At 37.4% G+C, this 17,650-nt stretch overlaps 1 protein-coding gene across 28 annotated transcripts in view; it reads left to right on the top strand.

Annotated features, from left to right (window-relative positions):
- BPTF (bromodomain PHD finger transcription factor) overlaps positions 1 to 17,650 on the top strand; it is a 142,480-nt gene that overhangs the window by 80,961 nt on the left and 43,869 nt on the right. For all 28 annotated transcript variants that reach the window (XM_070482095.1, XM_070482098.1, XM_070482093.1 and 25 more), the window contains 5 exons: positions 5,267 to 5,396; positions 5,792 to 5,930; positions 8,961 to 9,137; positions 10,469 to 12,776; positions 16,968 to 17,092. In XM_070482095.1, the coding sequence (XP_070338196.1) occupies positions 5,267 to 5,396; positions 5,792 to 5,930; positions 8,961 to 9,137; positions 10,469 to 12,776; positions 16,968 to 17,092 (2,879 nt within the window). The remainder of the gene's footprint in view (positions 1 to 5,266; positions 5,397 to 5,791; positions 5,931 to 8,960; positions 9,138 to 10,468; positions 12,777 to 16,967; positions 17,093 to 17,650) is intronic.

The following is a 17,650-nucleotide window of genomic DNA, read 5'->3' as shown; positions in this document are numbered from 1 at the left end:
TCTCTCCCACTGGTACTGGGGATTTTAGACCTTCGCAGAGTCCACTAACATAGCATTCAGGCTTCCTTCATCCACAGAGAAAGGGTGCCATTGGGCTCCTCCTTTTGGGTGGGGGAAGGGTTGGGGTGGAGGAGCCCCACTGATCTCAGTCTTTGGACAGTAGGGCACAGGCTACACTTTTTCCTCAGGGAGGAAGAGGATTTCTGGTTCCGTTTAAAGGATGTTGCTGCACCTATCAGTAAGGAGGTGGGCAGGACCAGATGATTTCATAAGCAAGTCCTTCAAATTTCAGAAAACAATTCTATTTAAACTCTTCCATAAAATAGAAAAAGAAGGAAATCTTGCAGATTATTATTTCTGTTGGTATCAAACTGTTATAAAACTTGATAAATAGAAATAGATAAATAGAAAATTATGGCCCTATCTCCTTTGTTAGTATTTACCATTGATTAATAATAAATAGCAAATAGAGTGTATTCGAGAAATATTAAACAAAACATTAGCAAATGTATTCCAGAGTAAATTAAAAGAATAATAAACCATGGCTAAATTGGCTTCCAGTAGGCGTGGAAGATTTGTCCTTTCTTAAGACATTATTCATACCGTGCTATTTTAAGAAGTCAAAGAAAGAAAACTTTGATCATCACATTAGATGCCAAGAAGGTATTTGTTTATTAAGAAGGTATAAGTTCATTATTATTTCTTGTTTTAAAAAGAAAACTTGAGTTAAGTAGGAATAGATTAATAGTCTTTATTTTTTAAAGTTGTATTTCAAATTAAATAATCATGCTTTGCTTTTTGGCGAGGCTCTTGAAGCATTAACATTCAGGTGGAACGAGACAAAGATGCTCACTATCACTGCTGTCTTTTAACTTCTTAAAAGTATTAGCCAATGCAATTTGCCAAGAGAAGTACAACATACATATATTGGCAGATACAGGAACAATTATTTGATGTAATTATGTACTTAAACTCAAGAAAATTGTCTGAAAAACTGTCAGAAACAATATGAAATTAAATAAGCTGGCTACCGTACTGAACAATAGGTTTTATGTACACAAATAGTAACCATGTAGAAAATACACTGGGCGTTCTGAATTAAAATAACTAATTGAATAAACACATTTAATTTTGCTCCCTGCTGAACTTCACTAAAACTATGGCAAAGAGATTTTTTTTAAGCATAAACCCACAGGGACAAGGGGAGCAGCAGAGAATAAGCCCCAGTAAAACTATGGAAGTAGTAATGCAGGTGGACAAATGGTAACCTACCCAGGTTAGTGGGGGAGAACTGAGCATTTTCACCACTTACACCATAGAATCCTCAAAAGACACGAAAGCGGGGAGTACAGAGCCATCAGCTTTGGATCCTATCTCTGCGCTGTACCCATTTACACAGTCTTGCCAGATGCCCTGAAGGTGATGAGCCCGCTGTCTTCTGGCCCTTGCTCATGACCTCGCCCTCTGATTTCACCAGAAGAGGCTCTTGTAAACGGTGACCCAGAGAGAGGCAGGTTTATTTTTTCCTGGGAACCCTCCTTTAATAGTAACAGTGTTGCTCTTTTGCTCATGCAGCTACAGTCGTGTGCCGCATAGCGACATTTCAGTTGACAGACTGCACATATGATGGTAGTCCCATAAGATTAGTAGCATACAGCCCAGAGGTATAGTAGGCTATACCATCTGGATTTGTGTAAGTGCACTCTACCATGTTTGCACAACGATGAAATCACCTAGCAATGCATTTCTCAGAAGGTATGCCCATCATTAAGTTATACGTGACTGTAGCTTTATTCTTACTACTGAGCTTTTAAAAGCCAAACTTTATCCTGTTTGAGATACACACATAGCTGGTAAAACTATAATGAAGAGCAAGGGAAGGATAAAACAAAAGTCAGGATAGCGACTGTCTGGGAGTGGGACACACTAGCTTCAGATGTATTCATTATTGATAAAGTTCTGTTTCTTAACCTGGTTACATTTTACATATTTTTAAAAATTATAATGAAAGAAAAGACCCTAGCAACAACAAAAAAGACCCTCAGACAACTAGGAATAAATTTAACAGGAAACATTCAGGATCATCCAAAGAAATCATTAAAACTTTACTTAAAGATATAAAGGATACTTTGAGTAAATGAAAAGGTATATCATATGCATAGATAACGTATATTTCCTTTTCTAAACATGCCATGCATTATATTAATGTATATTAATTTAATCTATCAAAATTAGTATTCTTTTGCATTGTGAATAGGGTTTCCCTCCTTGAGGGTCAGGGAGGCTTGGCCAAAATGATACTAATATTTCATCTAGAAAAATGAATGCACAAGAAAAGGGAGGTAGGGATCAGAAAAAAAGCAAATAGGTCTTAGAACGTCTTTTGAAGCTACAGTAATCAAAATAATTTGTACTGCAGAAGTAGAGCAGTGGAATCAAACAGATAATCCAGAAACAGACCTAAACATGTGGGAATCTAGCTGTGATAGCATTGCATGTCTGAGAAGGAAAGAGGGCATATTTGGGGAGAATATCACCTAGATCCTTGCTTCAGCAGAAACTTTCAGATAAATGAAGATTTTTTTTTAAAACCATACTCTTAAAGTAACAAAAAAACTTAAGAAAGCATGGATTAATTTGTTTTTGTTGTGATACTTTCTTTTTAAACAGATATAAAACCCAGATGCCATAAAGGAAAAGAGTGGATATATGTATTTAAAATTCTGAGTGGAAAAATAATATTATAATCAAACTCAAAAGACAGATGACAAACTGAGGAAAAATATTTGCACCACAATGGAAAATTTCCGTAATTGGCAAAGATCTTTTATAGATGAAAAGGACTAATAGTCCAGTACAGACAAGACAAAGGATTTGAACAGTCATTTTGCAGAAAAATAAATATGAAAGGCCAGTAGACATAAAAAAAATGGTTACTTCTCTCATAATAAAGAAATGTAAATGAACACCATGGGATAGTATTTCTTATCTGTCAATTGGGCTAATGTAGAAGTTTGATACTAACATGAGTGAAGGTATGGGAAAGGAGAGTGGCCTTATAATTATGGGTTTATAATTGGCGTGTGAAGTGTACAGTTCTGAAGAGCAATTTGGCGCTGTCAGCATTTTGAATACCTTTAGACTCGGCCATCGCACCACTCGGGAACATAGGAAGATGCTCCTCAAGTTTACTGAGAAAGACATAAAACATTGTTTATCGCAGTTTTATTTATAATAGCAAAACAAACACAACAAAACCCTGGGCACCCTGTGGAGATGAGGAGTGGAGCTGAAGCTTAGTTCTTCCTCCTTGTCCAGCTCTCAGCTGAACTGTGGAGATGTGGAAGGAACACCTGCCACCCAGTGCGCCCACCAGTATGGCGTAGCAGCTAGAGGCTGCACAGTACTGGCCTGATGGACCTTCCTTTCTGGGGCCTCTGGGCTGCCAGAAGTAGCCAGGATTTCTGCTCTAACAAATGGAATTGAATTCTTTTGGAGCTCACCTTTGCTGCTGTCTTTCCCCGTAAGGATTGTCTTGGTGGCAGTGAAAACAATAGAATTTACTCTGAGACAGCTAACATCACAGATTAGCTACAATACAAGCTCACTGGCCTGGCATCCTCAGCAAAGTGTGAAGCCTTTGTATTTGGTGATGAAAATGGACCTGTTTCCGGGGTGAACACCAAGAGCACAAGCTGAGTGCCCAGCTGTGAGCTCCCAGAGTGTCACTGCACTGGTGTTCTCCCCACACAGCGCTTCGTTCCTGGCCACTGTCAGTGAAGATGGCTCAGTTGCTGTGCTGGACCTGGCCTCTCAGAGGTGTTTAAAGCTAAGCCCACAAAAACTCTGTTGAGAAATATTGCTTGGTCCTGGCTCAGTCACTCCCTCCTCACTCTGCTGGGCTCAGGTGGTCAGGTTATCCACCATGCTGTGCCTCCAGAGCGTGCCCCACACTGTGGTTCCAAAAGTAGTGGCAGGTCGATGATATTTGAGTCAGTAAGCTTGTCCTGGATGAGAATGCACTCCGTTTCCGCTCCTGCTGTCAGTTGTGAGAGAATGAAGAATGTTTGCTATACTCATTGTGTGCAGTGAATAGGCATGAACCCTTTGCCTGGGGGAGGCTAGATTCTAGGGTCCTCTAGTCACAGGGACACAAAGCTTTCTTGAAAATGGAGATAGGTTAATAGATAAGGGAGTTTTTGGTAGAGGGATGGAAATAAAAAGAATTAAATTCTCTCTCACTTCTTTCTAGCACCTCCCCTTACCCCAAATTGAGAAAAGATCTCTTTATTTATTCCATATAGCCATGCTTGCGAAATTGGCTGCATCTGGGTAGGGTGTGACAAAAAGCGTTTCTTCTACCACTAGAGCTGTTAGAGACAGGGGCTTCTCCCTTCGTAGGTTTTGGTTAGTGTGACGGTTGATGGGAAGTACTCCCATTTACAAACATGTAGTGTAATCACCTTAATGTAGAGCCTCACCACAGGCCTGCCCATCTCCTTACTGCCGAGTGCAGTCATAACTGTTCTCCTGCCTGGAAAAAGAGTGTGGCTTGTGCCTCATGCCTGAGCTTGATGCCTAACCAATATGGTCCTCCCTTCCCAGTCCTTCCCCTCACCCCAAAGCAGGAAGCATGTGGTCCCATTCTCTGAGGGTGTAGGAAGCCTGAATCCTGTTAGTGAACCCTGTGAAGCCTTTAAAATCCCCAGTGCTAGATAGAAAGAATCAGAAATACGGATTGATCAAATAAAAGTTTTTGGATTTGTTGGTCTTTTTTGGGGAAGGAAATAAAGTATTCTCTTTAATAGGGAAGTGGTTCAGTAACTTATACTTATGTCCATGCAGTGGTTTATTATTTAATTCTTTAAAAAGGTCTGTGTCTTGTGGTATGGAAAGATCTCCTAGTGTAATTATTCATTGATTAAAAACTGTCGTGTTTGCCATCTAATATCCCTTTTGTGTAAAGATAATGTTGGTGTATGCATGGAATGTTTCAGGAATAAGGCATAAGTGAGTGTATGTCTTGTGGGGAGGCATATGGGAAGGGTAGCATGTTTTGGTTTTTGCCTTTTTGTACTGTTTGATTTTTCCTATTATAGAATTATACATCTATTTATTTTTATGAGTTGGGGTTGTCTAGGTTGTGGGATTATAAATGCTCTAACCATTCTTTGTTTTTATCTTCCTTATTTTCAGTGCTATACTTTTATCTTTTTTATTTTTCAAAGATAAATATAATTCTGTCTTTCTATCCATATATTCTTAGGTTACACAGGATGACATCAATTGAAAGAGAAGAAAAAGAGAAAGTCAAAAAAAAAGAGAAAAAACAGGAAGAGGAAGAAACAATGCAACAGGCTACATGGGTAAAATATACATTTCCAGTTAAACATCAGGTAATTTTTATTATAATCATTTAAAATAGTGTTAGCCATTTCTGAGACTTCTGTTCTGCAACTTTGAATATTTAATCATTTTGTTTTGCTATTGACACAATCTTTTAATTAGTCTGGTTGGACCAAACTACCAGTTTTGTAAGCGTGGGTTTATCTTAGAATATGGGTGAGTCATTAGACCTATTTGTTGAAGTTGTTGGAAAACTGTTAGATTTTTCATATTAGAAAGAAGTATTGAGTTTTTTTGGTAAGTCTTTGAGTCTCAGTGAAAATAAAATTGATAAATTTAATTAATTTGCCTGACTGTTGATCTCTTTTGGTAAAAATGTCTAAATCCACGTATGCTTTATAAGCATTCTCTTCTTATTTAATCAGAATGTTTTCATTTACACCAGGTTTGGAAACAAAAAGGAGAGGAATACAGAGTAACAGGATATGGTGGTTGGAGCTGGATTAGTAAAACTCATGTTTATAGGTTTGTTCCTAAATTGCCAGGCAATACTAATGTGAATTACAGAAAGTCATTAGAAGGAAGTAAGTAATTGAAGTTATTTTTCCTGCATAATTCTTTCTGATTTGTATTATTTCTTATGAATTTGTAGTATATTAACCATATTTTGGATAAAAGTGTTTTTCTGAAATTTGTAGAACATGCAAAATTACTAATGTAGTTTATTAATTATATACACTTTAAAAATTTTTAAGTTACCTTTATTCACAGGATTTTGATGTCTAGGATTTCAGTTAAAGAAAGATGAGAGAATAGAACTTGTTTTTTTAAAAAAAAGGCCTCAGCCACCTAATTTTTCTTTTGAAATCTTAAATTCAGTACTGCTTGACTTCTTGAGAACTCACATGTCTGATGACCTCAGCCTTGTAGCACACAAAACCAGAAACAAGTGTTAGAGGCTTCTGTAACACTATCACATAAATGAGGTATTAACCCAATTTATGCTCCTGGATAATGATCTTGGTATTTAGAATCACAGAACTCTAGAGGTGAACTGCTGTTTTAAGAGACCACATATTTTGAAACTCATGTTACACGAGCAAATTATTTCAAGAAGATGTTAAGCAACATACTGAAGTTCACACAGATGGAGTGATAGAATCCTAGCTGAAACCCATGTCTTCTGGCTTCCATTGCCCTTTTGCACTCTACTGTGCCATCTTTCCTTTGTTATCTAAGCAATTTTCAAAAGTAGTTCTGTTCACTATGCAATATAATTTGCTGATTTATGATGTGATGTGTCCTTTCCTGTGAAGCCTATGCTATAGTCCCAAATAAGTACTGTATACATAGTGAGCTAACGGATTTGGCTTGCTGGTGAATGGTTCTGGTGAAACCCAGACTGGTAGATTTTTGAAACTCTTAATTTGGGAAATTTATCTTTTGATTACCTCTTAACGAACAAATATGTGTTTTATAAGGCTCACTAGAATTTATTTTATAGGAACTAGGAGCGTCTTGCACATAGTAGATGCTCAATAAATCCTTCTATTTGCTAAATAGAAATAGTCAATATTCCGTTCTATTATTATCTGATGATATTCAAGCTAATTGTCTGTTATAATAAATTCCAAAAGATGGTTACAATTTTTTTATTACCATTTTGTTGCTCCAGTTACCCATATAGCACTTAGAATTATAGAGAACTTTTGTTTAATTCTGTCTGATGTGGTTTCACCTGTGTAATAAAACCCAGATTATCAATATGCAAAATACTTAGGCTTTTGCAAATTTATTTTGTATCTCTTTTCTTTAGCGTAGGGTGTTTCACTGTCCAGATGCTGGGCCTTTATCTAGTCGGGTACTGAGTTGATCTTCTAGCATCTTTTGAGCCTCTCCTCCCAGGTGGTAGCAGGGAAGAAAGCAGCAATGCGCATTGTTAGCTTAACTTAACTACAGAGTGGGAATTACAGTGAAGGCAACAGTATATTTTTATACTATTTATAATCTCAGAATTACTAGTCCCTATAATAACAGCTAATTTAATCTGATCATATGACAGAGGCACAAGTGTGTTGAAAAACAGAGAGAAATGCAGCTCGGGAACTCTTGACATAGCATCAGAAGACCAGAGTGTTGGGCTTGTTTAGCCACTGACTGTGTCCCTTTTCTCTAACCTCTCTGCTAACTCAGACTGTATGCGTTTTCCACATTAATTTATAAGCTTTGATAAAGGATATGTATTAATATTCTTTATGTCAGAAGACTTTTAATAGGAAAAAACCCCAAACATTTTATAGTTGTCTGCTTTAAGTATCAGGCTTCTTATAGCTTATAGATGGGGTGCCACTGTCCTGGAAAGCTCTTTGTGAGCTACTTGGAACCATTGGAAAGATGTTGCCCAGTTGTTCTGAAATAACTAAAGACGCATTGAATAAGGAGAGTATCAGTTTAGTTTTTTATCCTTTGTTACCTGTGAGGTCCAGACAGATCCCATCATCCTTTTTTATGATTCTTCTCTCACCAGTATCCTGTTGACTTGCCAAGTACTAAGTGTATTTTTTGCGCTCTTTTCCTTTCCCTCAGCCAAACCTTTCTGGGAGGAGTCATTCATTTAAATAAAAAATAGGTACACCTTGCTAGGTCATTGGCATATTTGGGTTCAAGTCAAGAAGAAAAAGGTAGAAAATACCTCTAAGGCCCAAGAATGTTGATCTAGAGAATAGTTCTGTTTTGTGGGTTTGATTTTTTTTCTTATGGAAAATTTGAAACTACACAAAAGTAAGAGAGAGGAGAATAATGAACTCCCATGTAACCATCATTCATCTTCAAGAGTTGGCAGATTCTGACACTCTTCTTTCAGTTGTCACTGCCCACTTTTTTTATGGAGTTTTCTCCCTGCATTTAAAGCAAATTCCAAAAATCATATTATTTATCAAAAGTAGTTCAGTGTATATCTCTAACTGAACTGGACATTTTTGTCCATAGCCATCATGCCATTATCACATTCAACGAGTTAATATTTAACATATTAATTCTCTGATTCTCAGTTCATATTCTAATTGCCCCAGTTGTCTCAGAGATGCTGTTTTACTGTTGGCAGTCGGGTCCAAACAAAACCACACATTGCATTTGGTTATTTCTCTTGCCTCTTTTACTCAGTGATACAGACTTAAGCATTCTTCACCTGGAGTTCATGGATAAACTTCAAGGCTATCCAAGAATGCATTGAAATTGATTACAAAAGTTTGTGTATGTATTTTTTTTCTGGGTAGGAGATCATAGCATTTGTCCAATTCTGATACGGTTCTTTGACATGAAGTATGTTAGAAGCCACTGATGCAGGCTTTCTGGAGTCACTGAACAAGCTGAAATAGTCTCATGTGAAGGCTTCTGAAGCACATCTAAGATGCAGTCCTTCCTTTTATGCTTTAGGTTAGCAGAGCATATAAGAAAGTATATAGTATCTTCAACTCTTGTTTTGTTTTTAAGTAAGAAATAATGCAGTATAAATTGCTGGGAAATACTTGATAATTTCCACTAAACTAGATATATTAAAGTAAATTGCTAATAATTGAAATACCTGTAATTACTGTATACTTGGTTCTTTTTAGCCAAAAATAATGTGGGTGAAAATATGGATGAAGCAGATAGAATAAAAAGTCCACGAAGTCCAAAAAAAATAAAAACAGAGCCTGATTCTGAGAAAGGAGAGGTAAAAGATTCAGATGCTGCAAAAGGAGCAGACCAAAGTGAAATGGACATTTCAAAGATTACTGAGAAGGACCAAGGTAAGGAGAGTCCAGTGTGGAGAGCAGCTGGGGGTGGTGAGAATGCACTGGATCTAGTTCACACAGCAGGAAAGGTACTGCATTATCTTTTTTTGGAACAACTTTATTGAAACATAATTCATGTGCTGTGTGATTCACCTATTTAAAGTACATACTTCAGTGGTGTTTAGTATTTCACAAGAGTTGTTCAGTCATCCCACAGTCAATTTTAGGACATTTTCATCCCCCAAAAAGAAACCTCATTCTCATTAGCAGTCAGTTCCCAGTCCTCCCTAAATCTCCCCGGCCTGCCAGTCTATTTTCTGTCTCTATGGATTTGCTTATTTTGGACATTCCATATAAATGGAATCATGTAACATTTGGTCCTCTGTGACTGGCTTCTTTTACTTAGCATGTTTTCAGAGTTCGTTCATGTTGTAGCATGTATCAGTATTCTTTCATTCCTTTTTATTTTTGGTAATATTCTGTTGTATGGATGTGCCACGTTTTGTTTATCCGTTCATCAGTTGATGGCCATTTGGGTTGTTTCTACTTTTGGTATTATGAATAATGCTGATATAAACATTTCTATACGAGTTCTTGTGTGGACGTATGTTTTCTTTTCTCTTGAGTAAATACCTGGGAGTGGAATTTCTAGGTCATGAGATAACTCTACTTTCAACCTTTTGAGGAACTTATTGTCTTTTGTGAAAAGTTGATTTTTAAAAACTAGATAAGGGGCTGGCCCCGTGGCCGAGTGGTTAAGTTTGCGCGCTCCGCTGCAGGCGGCCCAGTGTTTCATTGGTTCGAATCCTGGGCGCGGACATGGCACTGCTCATCAGACCACGCTGAGGCAGCGTCCCACATGCCACAACTAGAAGGACCCACAACGAAGAATACACAACTATGTACCGGGGGGCTTTGGGGAGAAAAAGGAAAAAAATAAAATCTTTAAAAAAAAAAAAAAAAAAAAAAACTAGATAAGCTGGATAATTCATGAGCCTTAAGATATAACTATAAAATACTCTATACAAAATCTTAACATGAAGGTATACTGTATTGGTGTATGCAATAGCTATAGCATACTAAGTAATTTTTTATTATGGCATTCCATTTTTGGATACTAAGGATCAGAATATCTAAATATTTGAAATATATCTGTTTTTTAATGTTTTATAAAGTTCAGCCCTATCCATTGACCTATTTTAATCATATATCAGAAACTTTGAAGTAATAGATATTTATATTTAAGCTCTTGAGTGAAAATAAAAGCTGGTAGTTTTTAAAATAAAAATATGAATTCCACATTTCAGACTAAAAATTACACTTATATAAATGTCTTTGTTTCACAGATGTAAAAGAAGTTATAGATTCTGAAAATGATAAATCCTTTAAGGAAGAACCAATGGAAATAGATGATGTGAAAACAGAGTCACATATAAATTATCAGGAAAGTTCTCAAGTAGATGTGGTCAATGTCAGTGAGGGTTTTCATCTAAGGACTAGTTATAAAAAGAAAACTAAATCATCCAAACTAGATGGACTTCTTGAAAGGAGAATTAAACAGTTTACACTGGAAGAAAAACAGCGCCTTGAGAAAATGAAGTTGGAGGGTGGAATTAAGGGTACAGGAAAGACCTCTACAAATTCTTCGAAAAGTCTCTCTGAGGCATCAATAACAACAAAAGCAAAAGAAGGGTGTCCGAGTGACTTGCTTAGACAAGAAGAAAGCCCTAATGCAAGTAATGATAAATCTGAAGACTTGATTCAGGGATGTTCACAAAGTGATTCCTCAATTCTTGGAATCAGTGATCCTGATCATACAGCAAACAAACTTTATCCAAAAGATCAAATGTTAGATGACGTCTCCATTCAGAGCCCAGAGACAAACTGTCAGAAACAAAATTCCATTGGAAATGACATAGATGAGAGTATCTCTGAACCTGCCAGTAAAAGCCAGGAACCCAGTAAGATTAAAACAAAAGGAGGTGATTTTCTCATTGATGACTCTAGACTAGCCAGTGCAAATGAAATTGGTACTGTGGTCTATAAGAACAAAAAACCACTTATACAGGAGGATATTGACACCATTGTTTCTCCTTCCCGGAGCCCTTTACTTCCATCAGTACCAAGAAGTGCCGATGATAGAGATATCCCATCTCTGTCAAAAGCAGTGGACTTTGAAGGAAAACTGGGATGTGACTCTGAATATAATAGCACTTTGGAAAATAGTTCTGATACTATGTCTATTCAAGACAGCAGTGAAGAAGATATGGTTGTTCAGAATAGCAATGAAAGTATTTCTGAACAGTTCATAACTCAAGAACAAGGTGTTGAAGGCTTGGAACCATTGAAACGTGATTTTGTTTCAGAGAAGTCCACTGGAAACTATGATGACAGGCTGCAGACTAAGGTAACTGAAGCAAATGGTAAAAAACCAAGTCAAGAACAGAACTTAGAGGAGAGACCAGTTAATAAATGTGTTGCTCAAATAAATCTAAAAAGTATCACCGACAAAAAGAATAATGAAAATCGAGAGTCTGAAAAGAAAGGACAGAAAGCAAGTACCTTTCAAATAAATGGAAGAGATAATAAACCTAAAGTATATTTGAAAGGTGAATGCTTGAAAGAAATCTCTGAGAGTAAAGTAGTAAGTGGTGACATTGAACCAAAGGTTAATAATATAAATAAAATAATTCCTGAAAATGATATTAAGTCTTTGACTGTTAAGGAATCTGCTATGAAGCCATTCATGAATGGTGATGTCATCATGGAAGATTTTAATGAAAAAAACAACTTGGAAACAAAATCATGTTTACTGAGATCTTCAGACGCTGAAAGTGACTACCGAGATGGCCTAGAGACCCTGCCGTCAACCACAGAGTCTGAGAGTGCACAAGCTGCCACTCCTCCACCATCTCGTCCAGAAAGTGCTTCAATGGGCCAGGGAGAAGACATGGAAATTGAAACCTCGGAAGTTAAGAAAGTTACTCCATCACCTGTTACTTCTGGAGAGGACTCTAACCTCAGTAATGATTATATTGATGAAAATGGTCTGCCCACCACCAAAGATGAAAATGTCAATGGAGAATCTAAAAGAAAAACGGTCATCACAGAAGTCACCACCATGACATCCACTGTGGCCACAGAATCAAAAACCGTAATCAAGGTAGCAAAAGGCGATAAGCAAACTGTGGTCTCTGCTACAGAAAATTGTGCCAAATCCACTGTCACAACCACCACCACAACAGTAACAAAGCTTTCCACGCCCTCCACAGGGAGCAGTGTGGACATCATCTCTGTGAAGGAACAGAGCAAAACCGTGGTCACCACGACAGTGACAGACTCACTGACCACTGCAGGAGGCACTCTGGTAACATCTATGACTGTGAGCAAAGAATATTCCACAAGAGACAAAGTGAAACTCATGAAATTTTCAAGACCCAAGAAGACTCGTTCAGGTACAGCTCTGCCATCCTATAGAAAGTTTATTACCAAGAGCAGTAAGAAGAGCATATTTGTTTTGCCTAATGATGACTTAAAAAAGTTGGCCCGAAAAGGAGGAATCCGAGAAGTCCCTTATTTTAATTACAATGCAAAGCCTGCCTTGGATATATGGCCATATCCGTCTCCTAGACCAACCTTTGGTATCACATGGAGGTATGTATTTTAAGATGTATTTGGGCAAGGGAGAAGCTTTTAAAAGAATTATCTAATAAGACTACCTCATTTTTTAGAAATGAGATAATAGAGGTAAGACAGGGAAGCATATATTTAATGGCCAAAGTTCATGATGGAAATAAGATGCAGAAAGTTTTGAACTTGGCCAGCTGGTAGGTACTAAAGTTTACTTAGGGAAAAATATTTAAAGACTGAAAGTGTAAGGGAATAATTTAAAATGAAGTTCAATTTTACTTTTCACCAGACAAAAGAAATATGTGAAACATGGTTGGTTTTGTGGTCTAACTTTCCAAGTTATTGCGATGTATTTGCTCTGGGAATGAGATACAGAATTGGAGAATCATCAGTTTTCTCGAATGTATTTTATTTCTTCTAGGTAATTCATAAAAACATAAGACATAGGGAACATTCTTGTAAGTCACACAAGGTTCATTATAATGTGGAAATCTTCCTGATGTAATTTATTTGCATGATAAACATTTGTTTGGGAGTTCTCTGTTACTTATGTGAGAAAAGGTAGTCTCTGAGATTCCTTAGGGATTTTTTTAAACCCAGAAATAGTCTTAATTTGAAATTTTCTGGGCATTAAGCTTTGGGAATGAGTCATAAGTAGTGTTGGCAGTTGTAAGATCGTGTAGTTTTATATTAGGAAAGGATCTTAGAAATTCTTCTCGTTTATAGATATTTAACAGTTTGCCTCTGGCCACAGAGGGACAGTTAGGAATAGTGCCTGGTTTTCCTAAACCCCATCCAGTGCTTTATCTGCTATATCACATTTCACATATTTGTCCTTGCTTTGTCCTTTTTCGTGTCCTTGTCCTTTTATCTTTCACCCTTACAATTGTAAAGGATGGAACTTAGACATTGAAAACGTGAGAGTCCTGTGGGACATGCCCAGAAATCAGGAACAGTTCCAGTTGCAGTGGAGCTTTGCTAGGGTCCTGAAATGAATCGCTTCAGCCAGCGACTGAGCGGACTCCATTTCACTGTAGGCTTCGTTTCTGTGGCTCTCTAATGGTTCCAGTTTCTTTAAGTTAAAATCACACTTTTTTGTTTCCTTTATGTTACAATTAGCTGGTATTACAAGAGACCAAAAGCGGAGTGTAAATGAGTACTCACTATGAAGGAATTAACTTATTAATATAACCAATCGTAGTTGGTTTGACCAAGTTTTTTATACGCATCTTTTGATTTGAGTTAAAATATCATCACTCCATTACACATTCAATAGAGACAGCTGAAAAGTACAATTTCTCTGCAGGGCCTGCAATGAAGGATTTGCAGAATCCTGCAGGGAATCAAGGAACTCTTCATTACAGTTCATGGATTTGTAGGATTACTCTGCACTTTTCTGCTTTCTTCATTGAGAGCGGTCCCAAAGTGTATCCTTGACTGTCCTGCAGGTAACTTCTTTCCCACTGGAAAAGTTACTATGTACAAATACTTTAATTAAAACCGACCTGGCAGTTGTGGAGGCCTACCCTTCTGCTCTTTTCTGTTCTGAAATGGAAGGTAGGCTCAACTGGGAAGCACTTTTCTCTGAACCACTTCTGATCAAGTGTTGCCCAGGGCTCTTTTCTGCACGGCTGGGTTTCTGGAGCCTTGTATTGTTATGTTTTAATATGCACTGTGGGCACAATTTGTATCTGTTTAGTTAATTTCTCATTTTTAATGGAAGGAACTACCTTCCTGGACACTTTAAAAAGATACTGCCTTCCAGTATATGCTAACATCTTAATTTGCTGAAGTTGGGAGAAACGTGATCTCTTCTATCTAACGGAGGCATGGGTGAATATGTCAATGATTCTTGACTTTAAGAATGAATTTTTGAAAAATGTATCGCTATAAAAACGATGCATGTGAAATGCATTTTTATACTCACACTTGAATAAAATATGTCTGATGCTTAGAGTAGGAGCTAAGAATGCCAAAGGTACATGTTTGATTTCATTAATTGAATGTTCAGGCTGAGCAGTATTGAAAAAGTGAAACTTGTCTCATCGACTCATTAGGACCTCTTTTTCCCTCCACACTGTCCATTCCCTTACTCCCTTTTCCCCAGGCCCTGATTCTGTGTTCCATTATCACTTAGAACCAGTAGTTATCTCTGGGGGCCTGCCGGAAGGATCCTCCTAAAATGCAGATCTATCCTGTGAATATTCTGACTGAGCTGAGCAAGCATTTAAAGGGGACGAGTTAACTACTGCTGGGCTGGGAGGGGGAAAAGCGTTTGTCACCTGTACACCACAACTGTGAGAAGTACTTCCCTTTACAACCCATCCAACACTGGATAAATTTCAGAAGCCTTAATATAGATCATCTTTAATGTTCTTCTTTAATCCTTCCATTTGGTGCAGCACATTCTGGGTCTGCTTCCTCTCTCGTTGCCAGCTTCATCTCTTGCTGCACCTCCACACCCCTTCCCTCTGGCCATAGCATACCAGATGTGGTTCCTGGGAAGAAGTGAGTGCTCTTGTACACTTTCCTCCTAAGCATATGTGGTCCTTTGCCTTTGGTCAGCCATCCCCACGTCTTTATCCTTTGAGACTCAAAGCTCTAGTCCCCATCCCTGAGCCAGATAGTGCCCCTCCCTCGTGCTTTCCTCTGATACAGCTCCTGAGGATGCAGGAACAGATTATAATTCATCTCTATGTCCCCAGCTCCTTTCACTTAGTCTAACACATAGAAGGTGCTCAAGTACTTTTTGAATGAGTAAACAAATGAACAAGCTGGTAACTTGTGAGGTGTGTTCCCCACTTGGTGGTGTTTCCATTGTAAAATTGGGATGCTTTAAATTTGTTTGACAGTAGAGCGTGATTGGAGAAAGGAGAGAGAGAATGAGAAAAGAAGTTCTCTTTCTGAATAAATATTCATTTCTTTCTCCCATGAGTCCAAAGTCCCCTAGGCATTTTTTAGGGCGTGGTCTGAAAGTGACAGACACTTTCCCCCTCTCGGGACATGCCTGCACTAGTTAATATTTCCCCTCTAATTTAAGAACTGTTCTGTCCAGGTCAGAGGATTCACAGGGCGATAGCACAACGAAGAAAATCGTGGCATCACAGGTGGAGATGGGAAGTGAAGAAGTTGCCTCAACTTTTTGGCTAGAGCTTTCCCTTTCTCACATTATGCATTTCTCCAATTTAACGTTAAGAATAGAAAGTGTTGCCTTTCAAATACAAATTGTCTAAGGTGTACCTTCTACTTCTGTTAGAGGAGGAAATTAGTTTTATAGGTTTTCTCTACACCGCAGTCAACCAGTATATTCATTTAAGTATGTGGAAATATCAACAAAATATTTAATTAAACAAGGAGCACTAATAGAGAATTGACAGCCTAGGGCTGCTTTAAAATGTTTTATGGCTAATTCCATTTTAGGATGTGATATTCATTGCAGTTATAAAGTCGTTTTGAAATGTATTTTTAATATTATTTTTAAAAGAATATCTAAAATGTTCAATAACTTCACATACAAGGCTTAGAAAAAACCTGAATGCAGATTCCTTTGTCTCCTGTTTAGTAACTAATACAATATTGTCTTTTTTTGTTATTCATTGTATTGTAGGATTCAGAACTACCCTAATATTGTTAAAGTGTCATTAGGCTTAGCAGTATTCATCATCATGTATTCATGTTTTGCAGAACCACCATTTGGATACAAAATTTTCTGTCTGTTTGAAAAGGTCTTATCAGATATGCAAGCTCTTTTTGGTTTTGTTTTGCTTTTTGACAAAAGTCAAGCATTTTCAGTTTGTTTCAGCAAAAATCAACCGGTTAAGATTTTATTATTCTTCAAAACTCTTTTAACACATTTAGTAACACAATTATTTATTTCTCTATATTTATTCTTCTTAATTTTTCTAACACATGTTTTGGAATTAGCCTAAATTTATAAAATCTTTATAAATTATTGCCTTATCAATCTTACGAGGAAACATACTCTTTTTACAAATTTATAGGGCATTTGAAGTGACTCCAGGCCCTTTGTAAGTTCTTAGATGCGTGTTATGCCTAGGAACAAAAAGTTCTTTTATTAAGGGACATATAATAGCCAAAGTGCTTACAAAACTGTATTATAAATGTTGAAGTCATAATGAGGACAAGAAACAATCCTTCACTTTAGTAGAGTGTTTATTTGTGTGTATAGATACACATATGTGGTTTTTCTTTCAGGTATAGACTTCAGACCGTGAAGTCCTTAGCTGGGGTGAGCCTCATGTTACGGCTTCTGTGGGCGAGTCTGAGATGGGACGACATGGCAGCCAAGGCCCCTCCGGGAGGAGGGACTACACGGACGGGTGAGAGGTCTTTATTTTCTAGTTCCAGTTTAAAAGAGAAAAGTCACTAGATAGTTCACTTAATTTTAAGCATATCTGTTTTTTATTAAAATATAATGCTTGTGTTTTGAAAATACAGCTGTGGTAGAGTTGGGCAGCGCATGCTATAAAATCCTGGGGGCCGGGAAGAGGGGTTCCAATTAGAAGGTGAGTCACTTTTGTGTGAACCAGTCTGAATTTTAAAAAAAGACTGATTATGGTAGAATATAAATCATTTAAACTGGGACATCTGGAACCCTGTGCTTGCTGCTTCTTTCCTAGGGTTTTTACTGTTTTGACTGAGTTTTGCCACCAGGAACTAAGCTGCCCCCAAACAGCGTTTTGCCCAGGTTAGAAATTTTCAGAGAGGAAGAAACTCAGTATTATTGCAGTCAGCAATGATCCTGCAGTCGTTAGTTAATCAAATGTTGCCAAAAGTTTATTCCATGTGTATCTCTTTTTTAAAATACCAGATGTTGTACCTTTTTAGTCTCTGAATATCTTAGGTGGTTATTAATACTGTGTGAATTAAATCACCAT

This window comes from Equus asinus, chromosome 13, assembly GCF_041296235.1.
Source record: "Equus asinus isolate D_3611 breed Donkey chromosome 13, EquAss-T2T_v2, whole genome shotgun sequence".
In the NCBI taxonomy this organism is placed as follows: Eukaryota; Metazoa; Chordata; class Mammalia; order Perissodactyla; family Equidae; genus Equus; species Equus asinus.
This window is presented reverse-complemented; position numbering and strand designations above follow the sequence as displayed.